The 25,982-nt window shown below is 39.8% G+C and overlaps 1 protein-coding gene across 2 annotated transcripts in view; it reads left to right on the forward strand.

The window, feature by feature from the left end:
* INPP5A (inositol polyphosphate-5-phosphatase A) overlaps nucleotides 1–25,982 on the forward strand; it is a 468,069-nt gene that overhangs the window by 144,800 nt on the left and 297,287 nt on the right. For both annotated transcript variants that reach the window (XM_056529200.1, XM_056529199.1), the window contains exons 3-4: nucleotides 15,661–15,761; nucleotides 20,345–20,432. In XM_056529200.1, coding sequence (XP_056385175.1) covers nucleotides 15,661–15,761; nucleotides 20,345–20,432 — 189 coding nt within the window. The remainder of the gene's footprint in view (nucleotides 1–15,660; nucleotides 15,762–20,344; nucleotides 20,433–25,982) is intronic.

Raw genomic sequence — 25,982 nt, forward strand, 5'->3', positions numbered from 1 at the left:
TGAAGGCCCTTCAAATGCACTTAAAAACTGAACTGGTCCCTGAAAAATTCAGATTTTGAAAATTGTGTGAAAAATTTGAAAACTGCTCCTGAACTTTAAAGTCTTCCAAAAGTAAAAACATGTTAACTTTTGTAGACATATTGTATATGTGTATATGTGTATAAGTTTCAAAGTAAAAAAAATGCTAAATTTTTAACTTTTTCATGAAATTTTGGAATTTTTCACCAAGAAATGATGCAAGTATCGACGAAAATTTACCCCTAACATAAAGTAGAATATGTCCTGAATTTTTTGGGGGGGAATCAGAATGAAGAGTAAAAGCATCCCAGAGTTATTAATGCTTAAAATGACAGTGGTCAGATGTGCAGAAAAATGCTTGAGTCCTTAAGGTGAAAATGGGCTGGGTCCTTAGGGGGTTAGATAAAAGTAATCTACATTCTGTGTAACTTTCTGGCACCAGTTGATTTTCTAAAAATCACAGATGCTCAATAAGGTTCAGGTCTGGGACATGCTTGGCCATTCCATCACTTTTAACCACAGCTTCTTTAGCAATGCAGTGGTGGTCTTTGGGGTGTGTTTATACTGCCCTATAGTCCAGTCTCCAAATGGAGGAGTCTATGATCTGCTTCAGTATGTTACAGTACATGTTGACATCCATGGTTTCCTCAATGACCTGTAGGTTCCCAGTGACAGCAGCACTCATGCAGGTGCAGGCCCAGACCATGATATTCCCACCACCATGGCTTGACAGTAGGCCAGACACGCTTGTTTTTGTACTCCTCCCCTAGTTGCTGCCACCATTTGAACCAAATAAGTTTAGCTTGGTCTCATTGGACCATGGGACATGGTTCCAGATCCTTAGTCTGCTTTTTTCAGAATATTGTTTGTAATGTGTAGATATATAAAATATTGTCTTACTTTAGATGGTGTTGGCCGGTTTTATCTAGTTTCAAGTAATCATTGTCTTAGTCCTGGCCAGCGCCCAGTGATCGAAAACTATCCAAATGACCTTGGTAAATAATGAGGTTTTTGTTGGATAACAAGCTTTTTCTATGATAAGGAAGAAATTGTACAAGGAACCCTGTGGTTGGTAATAAAGTTTTATGCACCATTATCCACCGGGATTCCTTAGCCAATAAGCTTACACTTAATGTTGCCATATAAAAGGGCTGTAATCTATTTTGGGGTATGATTTTATTCTGCAGAGCTGTTTTTTCTGCATGTAAGAGAACATCCATCTGTATTGATGCATATGAATTAAATCTGTCTGCAAATCAACACGGCTGGAGTTGACTGATCACAGGGAGAAATAGATCCTAACACAGTGTGTGGCAAATGGTCTGAGCAATGACAGGCTTACCCTACTCCCCCATCCTGTCATCCTCTGCTACAATGCAGGCATCTCCTGCAGTCCTACCCAGAGGTTGCCTTTTGGGATGTATAAGCATGTGCACTCAACTTTTTTTGTCAATCATGGCAGATCCTGTTCTGAGTGGAACCTATCCTCTGAAACTGCTGTATGATGATGCCCAGCATTCTGCAGCTCAGTGTCAGGGTCTTGACTTTTTTTTTTCCCCCAGATCCTCAAAGTTCTTTGCTGCCATTTTGAACTTCCAGGGACCAGTATTAGAGAGTGAGAGCAATAACGCCATAATAAAGACACCTGCTCCACACTTTCACCAAAGACCTTGTAACACTGAGTCACATGACATTCGGGAGAGAAAATGGATAACTGGGTCCAATTTGGACTTTTCCACTTAGGGATTTAGTCACTTTTGTTGCCAAGGTTTAGATTTTAAACTGTCTGTCAATTTACTCAAACCTAAACCTAATACACTGGGGTATAGTTTGAGTAAACAGGAGCCCAACAAGGGGTCACTTAAATATGTACAGTAGGTCCTGAGATGTCCCCCAGAAGATCCTCTGCTAAACTCAGTGAATTGCGTGTAGGGGAGGGACTTCATTGGCTCAATCTCCATATCCATAGTCTGTGACTTCAATTCACTAGGATGTTTAGTCAGACAATGAAGATGTAAATTGAGCCAGCAAAGAACAACCCCCCCCCCCCCCAAGCACGCGATTAATGGAGTTCAGCCGATGGTCTTCTAGCGGACATATCTCAGTCCCTAGTGGACATTAAGTGACCCCTTGTTGGGCTCCTGTTCACCCATACTATAACACACTCACTACTTTACATTGTAGCAGAAGGCCATTTCTTCAGTGTGGTCATAAGAAAAGTTGAGAGAAAATATTTACAAAAATGTGAGGGGTGTGCTTACTTATGTGAGATATTGTAATAGTAGAAGTGTTTATGCGTAAACCCAGAATGACATGGTGAAGCTTAAACTCTTCCTAAAATAAACCCTTTGGTTAGCTTTGATGTCAGTTTCCTGTGTTCTACAGAGCTGTAATTACCTTACCTTTGGTGATAATTTTAGAAACTATTGAGGTCTTCCATACAAAAAAACTTAATTTCCCTACCCCAAATACACAAAGTACATACCACAGGCAACAGTTGTATGACACTTAAGATTAATAGACTGTCAATCCAGCCATTTGCTCTATACAAATGCTTCATTTTTTGCCTTTGTTCTTGATATCTAGCACAGCGAGGCAGGAATTCATGTTAATAAAGGATTCTGCGATTGTCTAGAATGCTGCGGTTCCTAAGGATTGGAGGCTACAGTTTCTAGGTCATGAGCAGGTGAACTTCCATCGACTCTGCCCAGGAGAACCCTTTTAACGCTGCATTGAACGGGGGGACAAAGAATAAGCACAATCCTTGCCCCTTCACTGCATTACCCTTGTATAAGCTTCCTTACCCTCCTAAAGCAGTGGTGCATGTGATTATATAGACTCCAAGTCCTTTGTACTTTTATTTGCGAGATGTTCAGCTTTACTGGGCTAAAATGTCGGATGCCGTAATGTTTTCAACGGGCATTGATGCAATGTTCTTGAAACGTAATGCAGTTTCAATAATAAAAATAATAAAATAATAATAAAAATATTCTTCCGAAGGTTCTATTTTGAGCTTGTTTTGCCTTTCCTGCCGGCATTTCCTCTCTGGCATCTGTAAGCTTGACAGAGCAATGATCTTCTAATTTCTAAAGAAAGTATATTTCCACATAGTAGTGATAGACTAGGCAGCCAAATTACAACTACATACACTTTTTCCAGAGGTTTTCATTCAGTTGCAGCCCAGGGATTTCTCATGGGATGGCAGTAATGTGGGTAAAGATTTGTTTAAGACAGAATAAGTAAGTAGATTCATGAACACCATAATGCTGAGTTTCAGCTAAGATGGGAGGAATAATCTGTCTATATGGTTCAGAATCTTAGGAATTTAATGTTCTTGGACATGAAGACATTTCTGGAAAGGGACACTGGGTCAGACTAGGTGGTAGATGGGATTTTAGAACCTGATAGAAATGTTAGCGCAAAACAAAATGAGGTACAGAAAAGCGTTGAATTGTAAGTGGTGGGGTTAATTATATACCATGTAATTAAATACCATGGTAAGGTAGTAGTAGACAAGGAGGTTCTTTTTAAAGGCTCCAGATGTTTTGGGGTCAAGACAGATGTTACTATGTGGAATTTCTGTAAGGATTCGAGAACAACCTCTATGGTCAGCTATAGTAAGTTTAAAAGGTATATAGAACTATCCTACCAAAACAAGGCCTGCTCTTTCTGTTTCTGTCTTGGCAATAACACTGTAAAGAATAGGAATTGTGTAAGTTTTTGTGATTAGGGGTTTACTAAAGACTTTAGGTCAGTTTGAATAATGCTGTGGCACTAGAACAAAATCCGCTCACCCCTGTATCATAAATTCATTATTCTTTAACCTATTAGGAGCTAAAAGATTCTTTTTAACTCCTAATAGGTTAACGAATAATGAATCAAGTGGAGCAAATGGTGATCCACTATCAGTACCTATAGAGAAGGGCTACTCCCCCTGTAATAAAAAAAATGCTGCCTATGTTGCAGTGTGATTGGCAGTAATGTAAACACTTTTTTGATATCAAATCAAACGAAATATACACTGCAAATTGAGTATCACAGTTCATTGAATGAAAAATAGAGAATTTTTGTTGTCCTGCAGTTGTCGATTGCAATATGTTGGCGTTCACGAGTGTGTAAGCACAGGTCCAATGTTAAAAATAGTTATTACAGTGTCTCTCGAAACTTCACAAATTCACAAAAATCATATATCTCTACAATTGATTGTACTTGAAACCATACCAGAGGGAACTCTGAATCGATATCAACGGCTTATAAACCGTGAATCATATTGGATATTCAAATTATCAACACTGACACTGCAGGGCATGAATTAAACTATAGAGAATGTACGTTAATTGAGTGGTGCACAAGTGGGATTTTACAGCTTAGTTGCTGTCAAATTGGGCCTCATAAAATGCGATATTATATATCATTCATTTTTATTTTTCCTGTTCTTTTTTTTCTGTTTTTATCTAATATTTTAGATATTTGCTTTATAGATTCTGCATTGTTTTTATGATTATTTATGGAAGTGTTGTTTCCTACCTTCAATCCTGTGCTCAGGTTCTGAAAGGGTTAATATCTCCCTTTATAAACTAGCACCTTATTCCTGTTTGTCATGAAGCTGTGCACGTGCAGTGAAACACGTTGCATCTTGTGAATTAAGTTTTTATCCACACCATTGGCTGCACCTTGAGTTGCTCCTGCGCCATGCTGAGCCGGTGTCCACGTTGAAGTCATCTCTATCTTTGCATGGTATCCTCCTGGACAGTACAGTGCTTCTGTGTAATCATGTTGGTGTGGGGCTATAGTAGTAGCAGCTGAAAGGATATTTTGAGTCCCTCCTGTGGCATTATAAAGAAATACGATTGGGAATAGCTGTGTGATCATAATGGACATCGACTCTTAAGCCGAGAGTCTGTAACATTTGTCTCTAGCGCAGAGGTTGCTTCCAAAATAATGAATGCAAAATCCAAGCGACTGAAGGACGTTTTCTTGAATGATCCATAGGGAGAATTTGTGAGGGGGGGGGGGGGGGGTGAAACGCGTTGGGACTATACACCAAGTATATCCCCGATCAGAACTTGATAAGTATAAGATTCTTTGTACATTCTGTGAGACCTATTGTTTTTTCTCAGCTGAGCATATGGGTTTAAGCATCCTGTGTCATATATCAAACCTGAGGCTATTTATATACAAGGATGGATATATGGGAGTTTATTCATATAATATATATCTATATAATATATATTAGGGATGTAAGAAAAAATTTAAAATTCTGAGAATCGATTTTTTTTTTTTTTATAAATTATAATTAACATTTACTGTATTTCACTCAGAGTCACAGTCCTATTTGTCTGTCTTATTTTTTTTATAACACTTAAACTCCTGACCACTAGTTGGCAGTGTACCTGTTATCAGCTCTGTCCCACTCGCAGGCTGCTACCGCGAGACTACAGACTCAGAACAAACAGGAAGGAGAACGTACGCACTCACAGGACAACTCTCGCGGGATCTTGTTCTTTCTCAGCTAGAATAAGTTTTCCCAAGCTTTTAATAGGGAATATCGCGATAAATCGTGATATATCGCCAACATGACAGTATCGCGATATATTGCGATATATCGAATCGCCACCCTGGTATCGCGATTCGAATCGAATCGCCAAATTATTGGCGATTCACACCCCTAATATATATAAATATATATATATATATATATATATATATATATATATATATAATATACATATATAGGCGGATACTTTATAAGTGATATCAGGATATCTGTTGACCTTAGGTGGTCTGCCATATTGATAGCCTGGCATCTGTGATTGACTTTTGACCATCAATATTGATTTTCTGCATGATCTCTGCATGATTTTTTTAAATTTTTGGGTGAACTTGCATATATACATTAATAACCAACTCTATCTATAATCCCTTACTAATCTTTGTGTATGAGGTTTCCATTCTCCATACGGAGTATCAGGCTACAGTATGCATCCACATTGAATAAGTTATCTAGGTGGTAACCCCACATATCCCTGATCTGATTATTCACTATTCTCCCACTGGTATACAAATAGTTTTAGGGTATCCAATCCCTATCCTATAGCCAGACAGGGCTCCCCAGTGAGATAGTGAGATCTTATCCTCTTTGTGCTAGATCAGGGTACTCCAGGGTCGATTCAGATTTAGGTTCCGGAGCGTGGCCGCCCTTATCAGGGCATCTACTCCGCCTAGCGGCAGGCGTAGCTATAGGGTGACTATAGGGTGAGTGCTAGGTAGTGGCCGTACTCATCATTTGGCCGTGTATACATCTACCTATAGCACCCTACCCTACCTTTTCCCTACCTTTAACCCACCTTTAGGTAGGTGCCTATATATATATATATATATATATATATATATATATATATATATATATACTGATTGAGTATCACTCTGAATGTTTATTTTATTTTTTGTAAGACTGCATTTATCACCCATTATTGGGATTGTATGCAGCAAGAGAAACCAATTTTTCTATTTTTTCAGTTTTTTTGTGTTGGCCATTGGATCTTTAATGGATCCTTTTTAAATTGGATATTTATTAAAATTTACATTTTTGTGGGTTTTTTTTTTCTGTGAATTTGGTTTGAGTACACTAAAAACCTACAAATATACGGTGATTTGTAGATGTGTATATACCATTCTTTATTAATGGTGTTCTTAGGCAAAATTAAGCCCATGGATGGAAAGCAACTCCACACATGAATCTTCAAGCATTTTTCCAGACCTCCCAAATCGTCTGAAGGGGGGCTCCATCAAAGAAAATTACTTAGGTAAGTCATTGGCAGTCTAATCCTTGTACTTTCTGTAGGAGGTCAGTCTGTCATTGAGGGTGGTTTTTATTTTATTTTTTTTGCTGCCTTTATTTACACCAGGCCAGCCTCAAGAAAACATTGCCTAACTTGTGTGTGCAGAGGCATGGATGCCTACCTGCTGCTATTAAAGGGGTACTCCGGTGCTTAGACATCTTATCCCCTATCCAAAGGATAGGGGATAAGATGCCTGATGGCGGGAGTCCCGCTACTGGGGACCCCCTTGATCTTGCACGCGACACCCCGTTTGTAATCAGTCCCCGGAGCGTGTTCGCCCCCGCGTGACGTCACACTCCGCCCTCAATGCAAGCCTACGGGAGGGGAAGTGATAGCTGTCACGCCCCCTCCCGTAGGCTTGCATTGAGGGGCGGAGCTTGACATCACGCGGGGGCGTGACATCACACCCCTTTAAGATCTTTACTGATGTTAAACCATTCTTGTAGCCGAATCCTCTTCAGGAGACAGTTGTGGCACTTAATTGACTATCAAGAGCATCAAGAAGAGTGGTTCAATTGCTGTGTTGAGTTAGCTTCAGGGCACCTAAAAAATTCAAATGGTTGATTTAGGGAAAATCTTACAAGCAACTTTGTCCTTGCCTGTAAAGCCTTTTTGATGCAAATTAATATCAATGTTTACTTCCAAGGAAACTCATTCAAACAGAAGATTTAAAGTACCTTCCCCTTTTTAAAAATCAACCAGTCTTCTCTTATCACTGTCATACTGTTTGGTTTATATCAGTTTACTTGTCCTCAATAACATTTTCTTCTGAGCTAAACAGAAGATCGCTTAAATATTGGCATGTGATTTTTTTTTTTTTTTTTTTTTTTTTTTGCAGGGCTTATGTTCAGTAGAAATAGGGTTTTGGAATAAAGTGTAAACTTTGTTGACAAATAATGACTTTGTATTAACTCTAGATTAAGAGTGATAGAAGAAATGCAATAAATTGTAAGTTGCCACTTTTGGCCACAAAGTTATAGAATTGACAACACTAATCTATGCAGATGCAGAGACATCCAGTTAAAAAAAAAAAAAAAGCCTTTTGACTTAGCAGAGTGTGAGTGCTCCATCTTGGGGTGGTTTTATTTAAATATAGTTTTCTGACATTGGAATAGCCCTTTTTTTAATATCCTCTTTTAGAAAATCTCCATTATGGAAAAGCAGGCAGTTTGATACCAGTTTGCTTAAAACAGATAAAAGATCTTCCTATATTTCTTACATTTATATTGCAGTTTCCGTTCAGAGGTTTGGCACGTCTGCCTACCAAAGTGCTTTCTACTTAACTAAATTGAGGGACTGTCAGTAGCTCCTCTCCTGTTGGCACTGTGGTGGTTTTAACCAGAGCTTATTCCATCACAAGATACAAAAGGATAAATATAGTGTGGGTGGCCTCTATGAAGACTTTGTTTAAAAGGGTTATTAATGTTACAGTAAAACATTGTCATCCTCTCTCTAGGTCATATATGAATCTTTGTTGTATACTTAATACATGGAGGTTAGTCAACTTACTGCAGTTTTAAAAGGAGTTTCCTAAATGGATGCAAATATTCATTGTGTAGTAGGGAAACTGCTGGATTTATTTTATTTTAGTGCATAGGTCAGTAAGACATTGCATGCAAAAAAAAAATTGCCCTAACTGATGTCTGGATGTACCTGTACCTTGTTAAATTTACAGGGTGCTTGGCTTAGACATATTCTGAACCACTTGGAGATTTATTCAGATGGTCAAAAAATGCTTATAGAAACCAATCACAGCTTTAATCTCTATAGTGCTCTCGCAAACTGTTGCCCACAGCAACTAAAACAGATTTTCTTGGACGGTCTGACAGATTTATAAGCTTGGTGGATTGTCTCAAGACCTCCACCCCTGTAGCTGTTCCTATTGGGACATATTATCAGAGGGTGGTCCCCCACCCCTTTGAGCCAGAATGGTGGTACACCTTAAAGGGGTACTCCTGTGGAAAACTTGTACAGAGCAGCATATGTTTGCTATGGGGATTTTTTCCTGCTCTGGACAGTTCCAAAAATGGACAGTAGAGGTCAGCAGTGAGCACTGTGGTCGTGACATCAGAGAAATCCAAAAAGAAAAGCATGTCTTCTGTAGTACATAGCCTCTAAAAAGTACAGGAAGGATTAAGATTTTTTAATAGAAGTAATTTACAAATCTGTTTAACTTTCTGGCACCAGTTGATTTAAAAAAAAAAATTCCACGGGAGTACCCCATTAAAAATCCAACACTTTCATGCATTATACGGACAGCCAGTCTATCTACTTAAAATCTATAGCCCTAATCTTGACCCGGTTAGTAACATTAAATTAGCAATGATCACTGGTCTTTTTTTAAAAAGGTATTCTCTGATCAACTTGAAGGACTTACAAATATTTTAATAGAAGGAATACTTTTTATATAACTTTCTACAAGAAAGCTAGAGAAGTTTATGAAGTAAAAAATAATAATTTGGTAAATGTGTTCATATGAGGGGTCTGAGAGAAATAGATGGTTAAGTTGCACATACAGCCACCATAGCCATCACCTAACCAGAGGTGGCTCTAGACTTTGTGAGGCCTTAGGCGAAAATAGAGCCGCGTCGCCTCCTTTGGGTAGCAGCAGCCGCGTCGCCTCCTTTGGGTAGCAGCAGCCGCGTCGCCTCCTTTGGGTAGCAGCAGCCGCGCCGCCTCCTTTGGGTAGCAGCAGCCGCGTCGCCGCCTCCTTTGGGTAGCAGCAGCCGCGTCGCCGCCTCCTTTGGGTAGCAGCAGCCGCGTCGCCGCCTCCTTTGGGTAGCAGCAGCCGCGTCGCCGCCTCCTTTGGGTAGCAGCAGCCACGGCGCCGCCTCCTTTGGGTAGCTGCCGCGCCGCCTCCTTTGGGTAGCAGCAGCGGGAAATATGGTAGCCCTTCTTGAGAATGGTTAAAAAAAAAAACCTCACCTGGCTTCTGTTGTCAGTAGCGTGTCCGCTTTTCTTTCTCCGGTCTGTGCTTGGGTATATGCTGATGTCACTCATGCGTCAGAGCATAGAGGAAGGACGCTGTGCCTCTTGTGGTTGCCCCTGTAATGTGGACGGCCACAAGAGTGATTGACATAGCAAGGAGCCGATGGCTCTTCACTTTGTCAAAACAGCTGAGCGGCCCGTATTTAACTATAGGTGCGTCTGTAATACGCGCTTCTAGTTAAATGCATCCAGGACCGGCGAGCTCTGCAGAGTGGCAATGTGCCTAACTCGCCTAATGGGAGAGCTGCCTCTGCACATATCTCACTGCCCTATTTCTTCTGACATAGATCTGACTGCGAATTGGTCCGGGTTCCCTGCTTTCTTTTCCCCCTTAGTGTTTGACATAGCAGCAGGGAAAGAGGAAGTTGTACATGGTAGAACAGTGGGAAAACATCTAGGTTATCTGGGAGGGCAGATCACAAATACTGCAGGTAGTGAGGAAAGCACACACTGCAAGATGAGGATGGTGAATCACATAGGCTATGTATAGAGAAAGCAGAACTGCGATCACAAACTGTACATTGGGGCCATCAGTGTCTGTCTGCATAAGGAGGAAGAGAGCTCATAGGGAGTTACAGGAAAAATCTAGTCAGGACAGAGGCTTTGCTGATAAGAGAGATGGTGTAGACTGCATCATTCTGGACACAAACCGAACACCCACACATGAGGAGCCTAAAACTAGGAGCTGGTTATAGAAAATACATGTGTGGGGTCTGATTAAAGGGGTATTCCAGGCAAAAACTTTTATTTATTTATTTATATATCAACTGGCTCCGGAAAGTTAAACAGATTTGTAAGTTACTTCTATTAAAAAATCTTAATCCTTCCAATAGTTATTAGCTTCTGAAGTTTTCTGTCTAACTGCTCAATGATGATGTCACATCCCGGAAGCTGTGCATGATGGGAGAATATCCCTTGCATGATGGGAGAATATCCCCATAGGCGCTGGACAGCTCCCGGGACGTGAGTCATCAGAGAGCAGTTAGACAGAAAACAGCAACTCAACTTCAGAAGCTAATAACTATTGGAAGGATTAAGATTTTTTTAATAGAAGTAATTTACAAATCTGTTTAACTTTCCGGAGCCAGTTGATATGTAAAAAAAAGTTTTGGCCTGGAATACCCCTTTAATAAAAATGATAGAGAGAATGGAGATTTCAGCCTGTTTGAAAAAATATTTTTGCTTATATGAAAGGTTAAAGGGGTTATCCAGTAATAGAAAAACAGAGCTCATTTCTTTCAAAATACGCTCCCAGTTTCTCAGGTTGGGTGTGGTTCAGCAGCTCGGTTCCATTGAAGTGAATGTAGCCAAGTTGTAATACCACACAACCTGGAGACAGACATGGAGCTGTTTTTGAAAGAAATTAGCGCTGTTTTTCTTTTCACCCTTTTAATGTTAAAGGTGTCTGTAGACTATGAATGCTTTATGCACAGTTTAAGATAGAAGTGCATATTTCCATGGGCTATATATTTAGGATATTAATTTCTGAAATTGTAAAGAGACATTAACATGTAATTCCGGGTTGCTAGTTGGATGGGCACACTAACCTTTAGAAACTATTTATTTTTATTTTGTGATTTATGCCTCTGCCCATAGAAAGTGTGTTCTTCCACAATCCCTGGGATCTTGAGTCAAAATGTTTTGGAGAAGTTACATTTATCTCTGTACATACAAGCATTGTAAAAGAACAGGGTCACAGAGCCATTTGTCAACAGATCTCCCATAATTTATCATGTTGCTACAACAAGTCACCTTCAATGGTCGTCTTATGATTTGTACTTATTTGCTGTCACTTTGCAGTAAAGTATAGAACTAGTAATTTTTGTGTATTTCAATAATGTTTTGTCCAAGTTTTTTTTTTGTGTGGTGTTTTTAGAGTAGTTACATTGATACCAATCTTATAGTTTTAATTGTTTAACTCAATTTATGAAAGTTAAATTACTATGGAAGCTGTGTGAGGGCTTCATGCAATTTATCTTTTGGAGCGTTTAAGGTGAACAGAAAACAGCTTTGGCCGGTCCGAACAATGTTAGATTTCGAATGCCTGACCATGTTTTTCAGATAAGCCACCACCATAGGAGTCTGGCAGCAGCATATCCCTCCTATCTTCAATAAGAACACTTAAAAATTTGGCCGAGCTGAGCCTACAAGTGTATGAACGTATTGAGAGGGATAGCTGTCAACCGAACAAATGTCTGATACCTATTAAAGGTGCATGGCCACCTTTTTTGTAGGGTCACTGTATGGACAGGATTGTGTGCAGGATAACCGAAATGTGTCCATACAACACTACTCCTTAAATTATAAGTAGTGGTCTAAATGGGAATAGTATAAATGGGGTAACACATTTTAAGAAGGTGCACTTCTTAAATAGGCCATCACTGCAAATAACAGCACTTACAGCATCAACATTTCATTGCAATTTTTAACCAATGCACAAAATGTTTTGCCTAAAATGGACAAGGAAACAGTTCTACCACTACTGATGGTTAACACCCCCCCCCCCCCCATAGTTCAGTAACAGTTAGTAGGTTAGTATAGGGATGCATACTCTACACTTCTAGTATTTTAATATTACAAATTCATGATTGTGTGCCCAAGAGGTCAGGTGCCCGCTGACCATAAAGTGATTGGAAATCCGAGTGATGGAAATGCCCCTTTTAAAGTCAGTGGATCATACAGAAAACTGATGTCTCATGTCAAAAGCCATAACACTGGTGTGAACTTAGCCCAGTATATTTTTACTGCTTGCACTTTTCATAAAACAATAGAATCCTAATAGGAAACTAGTAATACGATACATAATGACATGGTAGTTAGGTCATACAGCAGCTTAGAAGAGTCAAGGGTTTCCCTTGTGGTTATTATGAAGTCACGAAGGGTTAATTTGGATTCTATTTATATTCAGGCAAGTGAAGCTTTTGCATAAAGAAAAACCCTCTTTTTAATTATAATTCAGATAATATAGGGGGGGAGAAGAGCGGATGAGTGTGTATAATTGCACGGCACAGTTCAGATATTTATACTTTGCCAAACGGCATCTTTTCCAAGATGTCATTTACTGTGCAATTGGATTTCTAAATATAAGATGCTTTGAATACAGTTTAGATTTATTCTGCTCCTGCCCTGTTATTTCTGTGATGTTGTGATCCACAGCTGTCTCTGTTTAATGCGGCTTCCAGTGCAGTGTGTGCGAGTGCCAGCACTTTCATGAGGTTCTGTGTTATGTAACCTCATGAAACTACACTGAATGTCCTCCAGTATCTCTCCATTTCTAAGCTATTCTCCTATAAGGAAACTGATATTGCTATCCTACATGGGATTTTCTTTTTTTCTCAAATTCAGTATTTTCAGTGCAAAAATATACCACGCATCTTCATTTAAAAAAAAAAAAAACTGGTTAAATGTTTATTAGTAAAAAAAAATCATATCAACTGGTGGCAAACTTGTTAAAAACTTCCTTCGTATCAGCATGATCAGCTGCTATATACAGTAGAGGTGCACTATAGGGTTCTGTTCCTGCTTTGGACGTATGATAGCACGGAGCACCATGTTGGATTCAGAAGAACTATACAAATTCCTCCTGGCACTGGAACCCTTGATTGATTTTATTTATAATGTAGTTTATGTACAAATATTAATAACTTTTACCAGTTGATTTTAAAAACTGATGTATACTGGAATAAATTTTTAATGGGGTTTTTTTTTTTTTGTTTTTTTTTTTACCACTACATGCAGTTGCAGTGATTTTTTTAATGTAGTAGCTACTTATTTATATGTACAGTAAAATAAATAAAAATATCTTGGTAATCTTGCAGAGACTTTGATTAACTAATAAAATTTTTAGCCCTTACCAGTGACATCAGGCTGGCACTTTATATCCTATGTAAAAACTGATGTGCCATGCCACCGCTGCACAAGCTTCAACTGCAATATAGTAATAATGACTAACCTATCGGCATGCTATGACTGAAGCCTCGTTCATACCGTCTTGGCGTTACAATCTCCTTAATGCCTAGGTTAATTTGGATCTAGATAATTGATCCGCCATTAATGTGGAGGCCGCCTTCTTGTAGGAGTAAGCTAGATATAGAAAAAGGAGAGAGCAGAGCTTCCTCTAAGAGTAGTATGTTTTATAACATCAGATATTGGTCAGTGTGGATATATTCCACTATAGGTGTCCGCTCACCTTGTGGGGTTGTGTGCCAGACACAACCACCATGAAGCACTTGTCAGTGTTTTTACGGAGTTGCCTCCCGGGAATCAGAGGGGGGTGTCCCTTTCTGATCTGGAACATCGAGTGGAAACAGGAAAAAGAGCCGGGATCTGTTGGCGCATGCCGTAATAATGTTCAGCAATCCAGTGTGGATATAAGTTCTTTTTTATTGCCAGATTTTAGACGCGTTTCTAGGATACAACCTCTTTCTCAATAAAACATAGGCTATGTTTTATTGAGAAAGAGATTGTATCCTCGAAACGCGTCTAAAATCTGGCAATAAAAAAGAACTTATATCCACACTGGATTGCTGAACATTATTACGGCATGCGCCAACAGATCCCGGCTTTTTTTTCCTGCTTCTTGTAGGAGTAATGAGTAGAGATGAGCGAATTTACAGTAAATTAGATTTGTCACGAACTTCTCGGCTCGGCAGTTGATGACTTATCCTGCATAAATTAGTTCAGCTTTCAGGTGCTCCGGTGGGCTGGAAAAGGTGGATACAGTCCTAGGAAAGAGTCTCCTAGGACTGTATCCACCTTTTCCAGCCCACGGGAGCACCGGAAAGCTGAACTAATTTATGCAGGATAAGACATCAACTGCCGAGCCGAGAAGTTCGTGACGAATCGAATATACTGTAAATTCGCTCATCTCTAGTAATGAGGTTCTCATCGGTTGATTTTTTTTTTTTTCCGTCGGGTATTTAACACATGAATTTTTCAGATGTTTATCACCACACTGAATCGGCGCGATGCATTTTTAATGTTAACTTCCATTGTAGAAAGGGCTTCATGTGCGTAATGTTAAATTTTTAATATGTCTAGGAGCTGGATGGTGTTAAAAAAAAAAAAAAAAGACCTGGGTGGCCTCGGAACGTGGCTTCGTCTCGTGAGCCGCATCTGAGGACTAGGTTAATGTTATTTAGTTTGTAATTACAGTGGAGGGAGCAGCCTGCAGATATAATAACAGTAATATTAGTGTGTTGTTGTACATTCCAGGGAAATGGGCTCCGCTCTCACATATTTCGAGTGTATTTGTGGCTCAGGAATGTGTGTAGGTGTCTTGGTACAAAAAGGGTTTATTTTCATTAGAGCTGACAGGTAAAACTACTTCGCTTAAAAGTCCTGACTTAAAAGAACTACATTGTGCGAGGCATTAACTCCTACAGGTACGGCAAATCACAGGAACGAGAACCGACATAAAACCTAGAGAAGGCTGTAATAATCCTAAATGAGCACTAATGTATACAAAGCATCTGGTTGTACACCTTAAATAGTAGGCCATTTACCAGCCTGGACTTTTTATTAGTTTATATCAGTGTTTCCCAACTAGGGTGCCTCCAGCTGTTGCAAAACTACAACTTCCAGCATGCCCAGACAGCCTTCGGCTGTCTGGGCATGCTGGAAGTTGTAGTTTTGCAACAGCTGGAGGCACCCTAGTTGAAAAATACTAGTTCTTGGGCTGTCCGGGCATGCTGGGAGTTGTAGTTTTGCAACAGTTAAAGGCACACTGGTTGGGAAACACTGCGGTAGAACATTGTTCTGTATTAGACTATTTAAGCTGTCATGGTCATGTATTGTTTTTGTTTATTTTCAGACTGTACACGCACAGAAGCCTCAGTTTTTATCATTGCACTGTCAAGAGGTTGGCGGGAAGAATTATGAAGCTTCTATGGCTCATGTTGACAAGTTGGTCAAGTAAGTAGATGCAGATTTAAAAACAAAAATGAAAAAAAGATGAAAAAAAACACTTTAACCCCTTAACGACGGACGTAAATGTACGTCCTGGTGACGTGGTACTTAACGCACCAGGACGTACATTTACGTCCTAAGCATAACCGCGGGCATCGGAGCGAGGCCCGGATCATGCGCGGCAGGTCCCGGCTGTTGATCGCAGCCAGGGACCCGCCGTTAATGGCGGACACCCGCGATCCCGCGGATGTTCGCCATTAACCCCTCAGATGCTGTGATCAATACAGATCACGGTATCTGCAGCATCGCGGTCACTTAAATGGATGATCGGATCGCTCGCAGCGCTGCCGCGGCGATCCGATCATCCTGCACGGCAGCCGGAGGTCCCCTCACCTGCCTCCGCTGTCTTCCGGGAGTCTTCTGCTCTGATCTGCCTTCCCGCAGACCAGAGCAGAAGATCACCGATAACCCTGATCAGTGCTGTGTCCTATACATAGCACTGAACAGGATTAGCAATCGAGTGATTGCTATAAATAGTCACCTATGGGGACTATTAAAGTGTAAAAATAAAAGTAAAAAAAATTAAGTAAAAAAAAATTGAAAAACCCCCTCCCCCAATAAAAACGTAAATTGTCCCATTTTTCCTATTTCACCCCCAAAAAGTGTTAAAAAAAAATATTTTATATACATATTTGGTATCGCCGCGTGCGTAAATATCTGAACTATTAAAATAAAACGTTAATGATACCATGCGGTGAACGTAAAAAAAAGTCCAAAATAGCTGCTTTTTTAGAACATTTTATTCCCCCAAAAATTATAAAAATATATTAAAAGTTTTATATAAGCAAATATGGTATCAATAAAAAGTACAGATCACGGCGCAAAAAAAGAGCCCTCATATCGCCGCTTATACGAAAAAATGAAAAAGTAATAGGTCTTCAAAATAGGGGGATTTTTAAACGCACTAATTTGGTTAAAAAGTTTGTGATTTTTTTTTTTTTTTTTACGCACAACAGTAATAGAAAAGCAGCAGCACCCAGCTACACAGACGTATATCCAACATGATAGTTTCCTCCACTAACGCAGTGCCGTGCTACCTTTTGTATGAACAGTAATAGAAAAGTACGTCGTCATGGGTATCATTTTAATCGTATTGACAAAAGAATAAAAAACAACCGTAATTTTTACCGTAAATTGTACAGCGTGAAAACGAAACCTTCCAAAATTTGCAAAATTGCGGTTTTCTTTTTAATTTCCCCACACAAATAGTATTTTTTGGGTTGTGCCATACATTTTATGGTAAAGTGAGTGATGGCATTACAACGGACAACTGGTCGCACAAAAAACTAGCCCTCATACTAGTCTGTGGATGAAAATATAAGAGTTATGATTTTTTGAAGGCGAGGAGGAAAAAAACGAAAACGTAAAAATTAAATTGTCTGCGTCCTTAAGGGGTTAAAGGGGTTATCCAGGAAAAAACTTTTTTTTAATTTTTTTTTTATATATATCAACTGGCTCCAGAAAGTTAAACAGATTTGTAAATTACTTCTATTATAAAATCTTAATCCTTTCAGTACTTATGAGCTGCTGAAGTTGAGTTGTTCTTTTCTGTCTAAGTGCTCTCTGATGACGCGTGTCTCGGGAACCGCCCAGTTTAGAAGCAAATCCCCATAGCAAACCTCTTCTACTCTGTGCAGTTCCCGAGACAAGCAGAGATGTCAGCAGAGAGCACTGTTGCCAGACAGAAAACATCTCAACTTCAGTAGCTGATAATTATTGAAAGGATAAAGATTTTTTTAATAGTAATTTACAAATCTGTTTAACTTTCTGGAGCCAGTTTATATTAAAAACATTTTTTTGCCTCGAATATCCCTTTAAGGCAAATTCAAAGTTAGTTTAATGGTGTTTTCCAGTTCTATGTAACAGTTTTTTCATTCTACAATTAAGTTCTTTTGTAACTTTTCTGATGCCTTTTTTATTTCAATCCCTCGCCATTTTTTATGATCTCTGCTTTCAGTGATTTATCATCCAATGGCTGCAAAACACGTACAGGCCTAGACCTTGTTACTGTAACATTATAATTTTGTTGCATTTTTCATGATCAAAGCTGTAAATGAATCAGAGGGACTGAAATATAAAACTATGAATGATCTGTCTACTCCCTTTTAAGTTACACTTCTCCTTTATTAGCTGAAATCCACATGCAAAAATTGCTGCAAAGTTTGACCAGGGCCTTGTTGTCTTTGCAGGTATAAATGTATTAAGGTTCTGTGTTATAAGCCTCTTTAAAGGGATACTCCGGTGGAAAACAAATAACAAATCAACTGATGGCTTAAATATATACAGATTTGTAATTTATTTCTATTTAAATATCCTAATCCTTCCAATACTTATCAGCTGCTTTATACTCCAGAGGAAGTTGTGTAGTTCTTCCCAGTCTGACCATAGTGCTCTCTTCTGACACCTCTATCCATGTCAGAAACTGTCCAGAGTAGAAGCAAATCCCTATAGCAAACCTCTCCTGCATCGGATTGTCCTGACACAGACAGAGGTGTCAGCAGAGAGCACTGTGGTCAGACTGAAACGAACTACACAACTTCCTCTGTAGTATACAGCAGCTGATAAGTACTGGAAGGATTAAGATTTTTTTATTTGAAGTCTTTTACAAATCTGTATAACTTTCTGGCACCAGATGATTTGAAAAAGTGTTCGCCCCCCCCCCCCCCCCCCCCCCCCACACACACACACACTGGAGTACCCCTTTAATATAGGGAATCCCTGTCAAACAGGGAAAAATTGTGAAAATGTTAACACAAACAGGTTGAATTATATAAATTTGGTTAAAAAAAAAGTGTAACCATTTCTCATAGCAAGCCATTTCTTGTTTCAAAGATCTTTTGAAAAAGGTTTGTTGGAATTTAGTTGGTTGCTATGGGCAACACTACTTTTAATTTGCATACATTTTAATATACTCCCAAAGTATCCTAAAAAGTTAGAGCCTTTTATTACAGAAAAAAAGACTTGGCATTTTGACCAACGGGACCTTATGTTGTTTTTAGAGATGAGCGAACTTACAGTAAATTCGATTCGTCACGAACTTCTCGGCTCGGCAGTTGATGACTTTTCCTGCATAAATTAGTTCAGCCTTCAGGTGCTCCGGTGGGCTGGAAAAGGTGGATACAGTCCTAGGAAAGAGTCACCTGAACTAATTTATGCAGGAAAAGTCATCAACTGCCGAGCCGAGAAGTCCGTGACTAATCGAATTTACTGTAAGTTCGCTCATCTCTAGTTGTTTTGTCCCCCTTCCTTCCTTCCATAATTATAGGTTTTGTTATATTTCTTTATGCAACTGGAATGTTTCTTTGCTGTTTAGAAAGTAAAAATGTCCTGAACTTCCTCTCCTTGCTTACATTATCTATGATAAAATTTGATTTTCCATGAAATTGGCCTTAAACCATGGCTAGATGGCAATGCGAGATTACTGCGCAATTTGTAAAACAAATAAATTTCAGCTGCTTCTTTCTTAATGACTGAGGAAAAGCTTTGGGCTGTCAAACAAGATGATGTTAATAAAACAAGTAAATATATTTTACTACCAGTCGTCTTTTATCATGGTTTTGAAAGTTGGGAAATTGTGCACTCTAGTGGTGGTTTGACAATTTTACACCCATCTGTTGTGTAGAATAAACCAGGGATCCTTAACCTGTGGTTTTCCAGCTCTTGCAAAACTAACACTCCCATCATGCTCTAACAACTTCAGGCTATCTGGGCATGAGCATTGTAGTTTTGTAACAGCTGGTGGGCCACAGGTTAAGGGTCGCCACCGTTAAGCAAAATGTACTACAATGACAGGAAAGATTCATTTAAAGGGGCTTTCTTAGCATCGTTTTTTATTTATCTGCCCAGGAGGGGGTGATTAGAAAATAAGAACCAATTGATGTAATGTCCTTTAAAACAAGTCAAAATGAGGCTCAGTACTGTGTGTGGCCTCCACGTGCCCGTATGACCTCCCTACAATGCCTGGGCATGCTCCTGATGAGGTGGAGGATGGTCTCCTGGGATGTCTTCCCAGACCTGGACTAAAGCATCCGTCAACTCCTGGACAGTCTGTGGTGCAATGTGGCGTTGGTGGATGGAGAGAGACATGATGTCACAGATGTGCTCAATCGGATTCAGGTCTGGGCAACGGGCGGCCAGTCCATTGCATCAATGCCTTCCTCTTGCAGGAACTGCTGACACCCTCCAGCCACATGAGGTCTAGCATTGTCTTGCATTAGGAGGAGCCCAGGGCAAACCGCACCAGCATATGGTCTCACAAGGGGTCTGAGGATCTTTTTGCTGAATATTTTCTGCAACTGATGTTGGTGCCTATTGACTTCAATGGGTAGGAAAATATGCAGCAGCAAATATGCATCAAAATACTGCACTTGCCCCTACCTTAAATTGTATTTTACTTGGTCTTAAAGATAAACCTTTTGCAGACTGAGCATTAGGCAATATATGCATTTCATATTGGTAGTGTTGTATTTACATATTGTCCTAAGGTTTATATGCTACAAGACTAAAATCATCTATATTTTTTCTTTCAGAGACCTGCTTTCAAGTGATGCTATGAAAGAATACAACAGAGCCCGAGTGTACTTAGACGAAAACTACAAGTCACAGGAAAACTTCACGGTATGCTAGGCCTTAACATCAGTGCTCAGTCTGTTCTATAGACTTAAAGGCAATTTCTCCTGCAGGAAGATCACTGGAAATGTTTTTTTTCTGGAGCACTCATACGTATATTTGCAGGAATACCTCAATCACCCCTGTATTGCTGCATAGTTTCCAAGGATCTTAACAATTGACAAAAATTTACTACTGCAAAATCCGCATGTGTTTACATACAGATAAAGGTTCACCATGGATCTCATCCTAGTTTTGATCCTGGAGTGAATTTTTCCACCACTGTTCACCAAATAATTAGATCCTTATCAGAAAATGTCCTTAGCTTATGGTTTGTTTTGTACATAATCATTTGCCTTCTACTGTAATCTGCTGCAAATTTGCGGCATTTTGGGATTTATTTAGAGTACAGTGACATGTACGGAATCCACTGTGGATTTCAGCTGTTGATGAAATCCACAGAGGATTTAAGTATGTGTGAACTTACCTTCAAGAAATTTTGCAGTTCAACTAGCTTCCCAAAACTCTTGGGAAAAATGGCTTTCGTCCTATGTGGACTCTGAAGCAAGGGAGTGGATAAAGGATTAATGGATGCAGTAGAGGGAATTGTTTAATTTTCCCTTAAAGGGGTATTCAGGCCATAGAGATCTTATCCCAAGGATAAGGGTATAAGATGTCTGATCGCAGGGGCCCGCCACTTGGACCCCCCGCGATCTCCGTGCTGTGGCACCCGCATATTATGCCGGGCTGCTGCTCCAGTCTCGGAAACCCCTGTGTTTCCAGGACTTGAGACGTGATGTCACGCCACACCCCCTCCAGTCATGTCTATGGGAGGGGGCGTTACGGGCTTCACGCCCCCTCCCATAGACATGAATGGAGGGGACATGACATCACAAGGTGTTGTGGCTTGATGTCACGTCTCCAGTCCCAGAAATGCTGAGGTTTCCGAGACTGGAGCAGCAGCCCAGCGTAGAATGCTTGTGCTGCACTGAGATCTCGAGGGGTCTCTATGGCCGGAATACCCCTTTTTAACCCCTTAAGGACTCGTGACGTACCGGTACGTCATGAGTCCGCTCCCGATCTATAACGGCCGGTACCCGTGGCTAATAGCGTGCGGCGCGCTATTAACCCTTTAGACGTGGCGTTCAAAGTTGAATGCCGCGTGTAAAGCGAAAGTGAAACCATGCTGGTTAGCTCAGGGTGCTGTTCGGGATCGCCACGGCGAAATCGCGGCGTCCCGAACAGCTGCTGGACACGAGCAGGGTCTCCTACCTTGCCTCCTGGTGTCTGATTGCCGAATGACTGCTCAGTGCCTAAGATCCAGGCATGAGCAGTCAAGCGGCAGAATCATCTATCGCTGGTTTCCTATGAGAAACCATTGATCAATGTAAAAGATCAGTGTGTGCAGTGTTATAGGTCCCTATGGGAGCTATAACACTGCAAAAAAAAGTGAATAAAGATCATTTAACCCCTCCCCTAATAAAAGTTTGAATCACCCCCCTTTTACCATAAAAAAAAGTGTATCGCCGCGTGCGGAAATGTCCGAATTTTAAAAATATATCGTTAATTAAACCGCACGGTATATGGCGTACACGCAAAGAAATTCCAAAGTCCAAAATAGTGCATTTTTGGTCACTTTTTATATCATGAAAAAAAGGAATAAAATCAAGAAGTCCTATCAATGCAAAAATGGTACCCCTAAAAACTCAGATCACGGCACAAAAAATTAGCCCTCATACCGCCTCATACCCTGAAAAATAAAAAAGTTATAGGGGTCAGAAGATGACCATTTTAAACGTATACATTTTTCTGCATGTAGTTGTGATTTTTTCCAGAAGTACGGCAAAATCCACCCGATATAGAAGTAGGGTATCATTTTAATCGTATGGACGTACAGAATAAAGATAAGGTGTCATTTTTACCGAAAAACTTACTGTGTAGAAACGGAAGCCCCCAAAAGTTACAAAATGGCGTTTTTTTTTTCCAATTTTGTCTCAATTATTTTTTTTATTTTTTTCGTTTCGCCATAGATTTTTGGGTAAAAGGACTGATGTCATTACAAAGTAGAATTGGTGGGGCAAAAAATAAGCAATCATATGGATTTTTAGGTGCAAAATTGAGTTATGATTTTTTAAAGGTAATGAGGAAAAAATGAAAATGCAAAAACTGAAAAATCCCGAGTCCTTAAGGGGTTAAGGTGGTAATAAGCATTGTACTTGGCTATCTGTAGTAATGGAGCGGAGGTGTGACTTGGGTTCCCTGGTCATTTGTAAACGCCAATCACCACCACTGCTCATCTCTTCTCCCTGTTTCTGAGATGAGGTCAGAGCAGGGCCTGCTCAATCACTAACCAAGGTGAATGGCATAAACAAAGACAAAACACCTAATGCCACAATTGATGGCTTTTGCCCATATCACAAATAAAAAAATTTCAATCTACACAAAAATGGTCAGATCACAACACAAAATAGACTTCTAATGTAGACAGAAAAATAAAATATCTTATATAAAAAAATATGTATTTCAGTTTCACTGCTTTAAGTACACAACCGAGAATCTGATCGCCTGGTTTGGTTGTGGTAGGTAGGTAGTTTTGGAAGAGTGTTGATCTCATGCAAAGTTAACACCCAAAAGCTACCCTACTCTTGTGGTATGTCAGAAAACTCACTGAAAGGTATTCAGATAACACAGAACACGCCGCCCATGTCCAGTGGATTTTCCATAGACTGAATATAGTCTTAGTGACTGCGTACAGAACTTCTGTGAGTATTTAAGGGTTTTTTAAACTCAAATGCACAGTCACCCGTCCTTAGAATACCTGTCACCAAATAAGCAGTCACCCCTTCCTTGTGTAATTAGCAGACACCTTCCCATTCACTTGCTTTTAAAATTGTAAACATAAATGTTTAAAATGTAATAGAAAAAACTGCCACTAAGTGGCTCTGTTCTGTTCCCTGATGCAATTAATACAGCAAGTTTGGTCTCCTCCCGGCCTGGTAGGAGACCAAACTCGGGAAGTATTTCTCTGCACTGAGCTTGATTGAAAGCTGCGCAGAGCCTCACTGAAAGCTGCGCAGAGCCTCACTGAAAGCTGCGCAGAGCTTGAGATCTTTTCTTTATAACAGCACTGCAACGGTGTGAGGGCGGAAGTGGCCCCCCAGCAGGCATGACATCACTGAAGCCTGCTAAGAGATTGCACTGTGTGAGGAAGAAAGGTAAGATACAGAGCTTTTTAAAGCGGAGTTTTTTTTTTTTTTTTTTTTTAGGGGGTTAGAGGGGTGTTAGGAGTAATTAGGGAACATAGCCTGAGTTAGTTTAGAAGCGTTTATTTGGTAACAGGTACTCTTTCCCACAAAAATCTGTTTATGCTCACAAATGTGTTATTGCAGTATACCTCAAATGTTATTGGCAAAATCCGAGTGGGTTTGTTTGTGTACATTATGTAGTGTTGCTAAACTGGTCTCATCATTAGAGGGTGATTTATTGATGGCTCTGCTGAAAACCTAGATAACATGTGTGTATATATATCTTATATCTGAAGCCATGTATTTGTACAATGTCATATAGTTTTGTATGTAACAGATTTATTGTCCTTTAATAACTCTTCAATACTTGAGGCATTGCTCCGCCGAAGTTTTTACTGTGTGATATAAAGTCTGAGACACATGTTCTCCTACTAAATTAGGCTTTGGAAACACAGACTATATTCTTGGCACTCTGTATTTACACAGTCTGTCAGCCTCTTGGCTCATTATAGGAAGCACAGTCCTGTATTTAGAGACTAAAAATACTCCAAGTCTTCGTCTTGCAAGTAAAATAAACAGTTTCCTTCCAGTAAGAATGGAAACCAACTATAAATTCAGTCCCAGGGGTCCTTCTGGCTACACAGTTTGGTCTCTGTCCTAAACTTGCGTTTTATTAGATTCTGGCCGGCCTCCATCAACAATAATTAGGAATTGTAGTTCCCAAGCTCTGGTTATGCATGAGCGTTATTTATTACCTGGTCAGGCAGGAACGTAGGGATAGTAGAGCGTTCGGTCTGCAGGTTCATCATTAAGTATATAGCCATGTCCTACTGCTGAGCCATGGGGTTGTCTTCCCCAAATTGTCAAGTCACTAAGTTTTGTGATCCGGGGGCTGTACGAAGTAATCAAACAATCTTGCCGTGTCCGATTTTGGCATAAATGTGACTGTAATGATCCTTTCGGTCTATTGTATGGAGGGAGGTTTTTTTTTACCTTTAGGACCTCCCACCAATTTCTTCTGCCATGTCCAAAAATAGAAGCTCCAAGTACAGTGGAAGCCCAGGTAAATAAAGTGACTGATATAATAACTCATTGAACCACATGTTTCATGTGCCAAAAAATGCATTCTAGGTTGCCACACTTTGATGTAAAACTACTAGAACAACTATTGGTTCAAACTTAGGCTAGTAAATATGTACCAAATTTTTATTTGGCATAAATCATTGTTGTGAATCTAGTGCATTTGCTTACAGTCCAGTCTAACTTTGCTTTGTTAAAACTAGAGCTGCAGCGATTAATCGATAATGGAAATCGTTGACTATTATCGATTTGTGCAGTGACAGATCTTCCTGGTGCAGGGAAGATGGCCATCACATAGGTCTGTGAACTGCTCCTTCTCCCCTCCCTCTTTATTTGCTGTCTTATCGCTCTTACTCTCTGTTAAGCCTTCAGGTGCTGTCCCCTCTTTTACTCTTTATGATTTTGGTCCCCACTTCCTCCCTCCCATCCTCCCATTAACCCTTCCCTGGACACCTAACACATTACTTTATTTTTTTAAATCCGATTAATCGATTCAATAATCAACCAAATAATTATTCGCTGCGGCCATAGTTTAAACAGCTACACAGTTTTTATTCCCCATAGTACAATGAATTCCCTGTAAACATCTATTCTGGCAGCAGACTGTTTCCTTTTTTTTTATAATTTTAAGTGACTACAACATAAATAGCTTGAGGTTTAACCACTTGAGTCTGTGGGAGACGTAGACACAACGCTGCTTAAAGTGTAATGTTATGGGAATTCTAAGTCTTGCATCAGGTGACCACAAATTTGGCTTACGCTCAGATTTTGATACTTCATCTAGAACATACTGTCCTATGCTATGCTGTGTACGAGAATCTGGATGACTAAGTAGAGCCATACGTTGTGCACATAAAGGATTTTCTTATAGATTTCCATTTTTTTCCCTCTTCACTATTGTAGCAATTGATGCTACCTTTATATATGTGCAGGAATGGATTGTAGCAACTGCAGTACAACGGGCACAGTCATCCACCATCTATACCATGTACTGCGTTGAGTGGAGGGATCAACTTAAGTTTGGGGCCTTATGGTCAATCCTCTTATCCATAGGTTCGATCAGCTCGTCTGTCTCCAGAAGCCGCCTATTATCGCTAAAACCTGTTAATTTTTAAACAAACTTTGTGTGGTACCCTTTAAAGGGGTACTCCACTGGAAAAAAAAAAAAATTTAAATCAACTGGTGCCAGAAAGTTAAACAGATTTGTTAATTACTTCTATTTAAAAATCTTAAC

The sequence above is a fragment of the Hyla sarda genome, chromosome 7, assembly GCF_029499605.1.
Source record: "Hyla sarda isolate aHylSar1 chromosome 7, aHylSar1.hap1, whole genome shotgun sequence".
NCBI lineage: Eukaryota > Metazoa > Chordata > Amphibia > Anura > Hylidae > Hyla > Hyla sarda.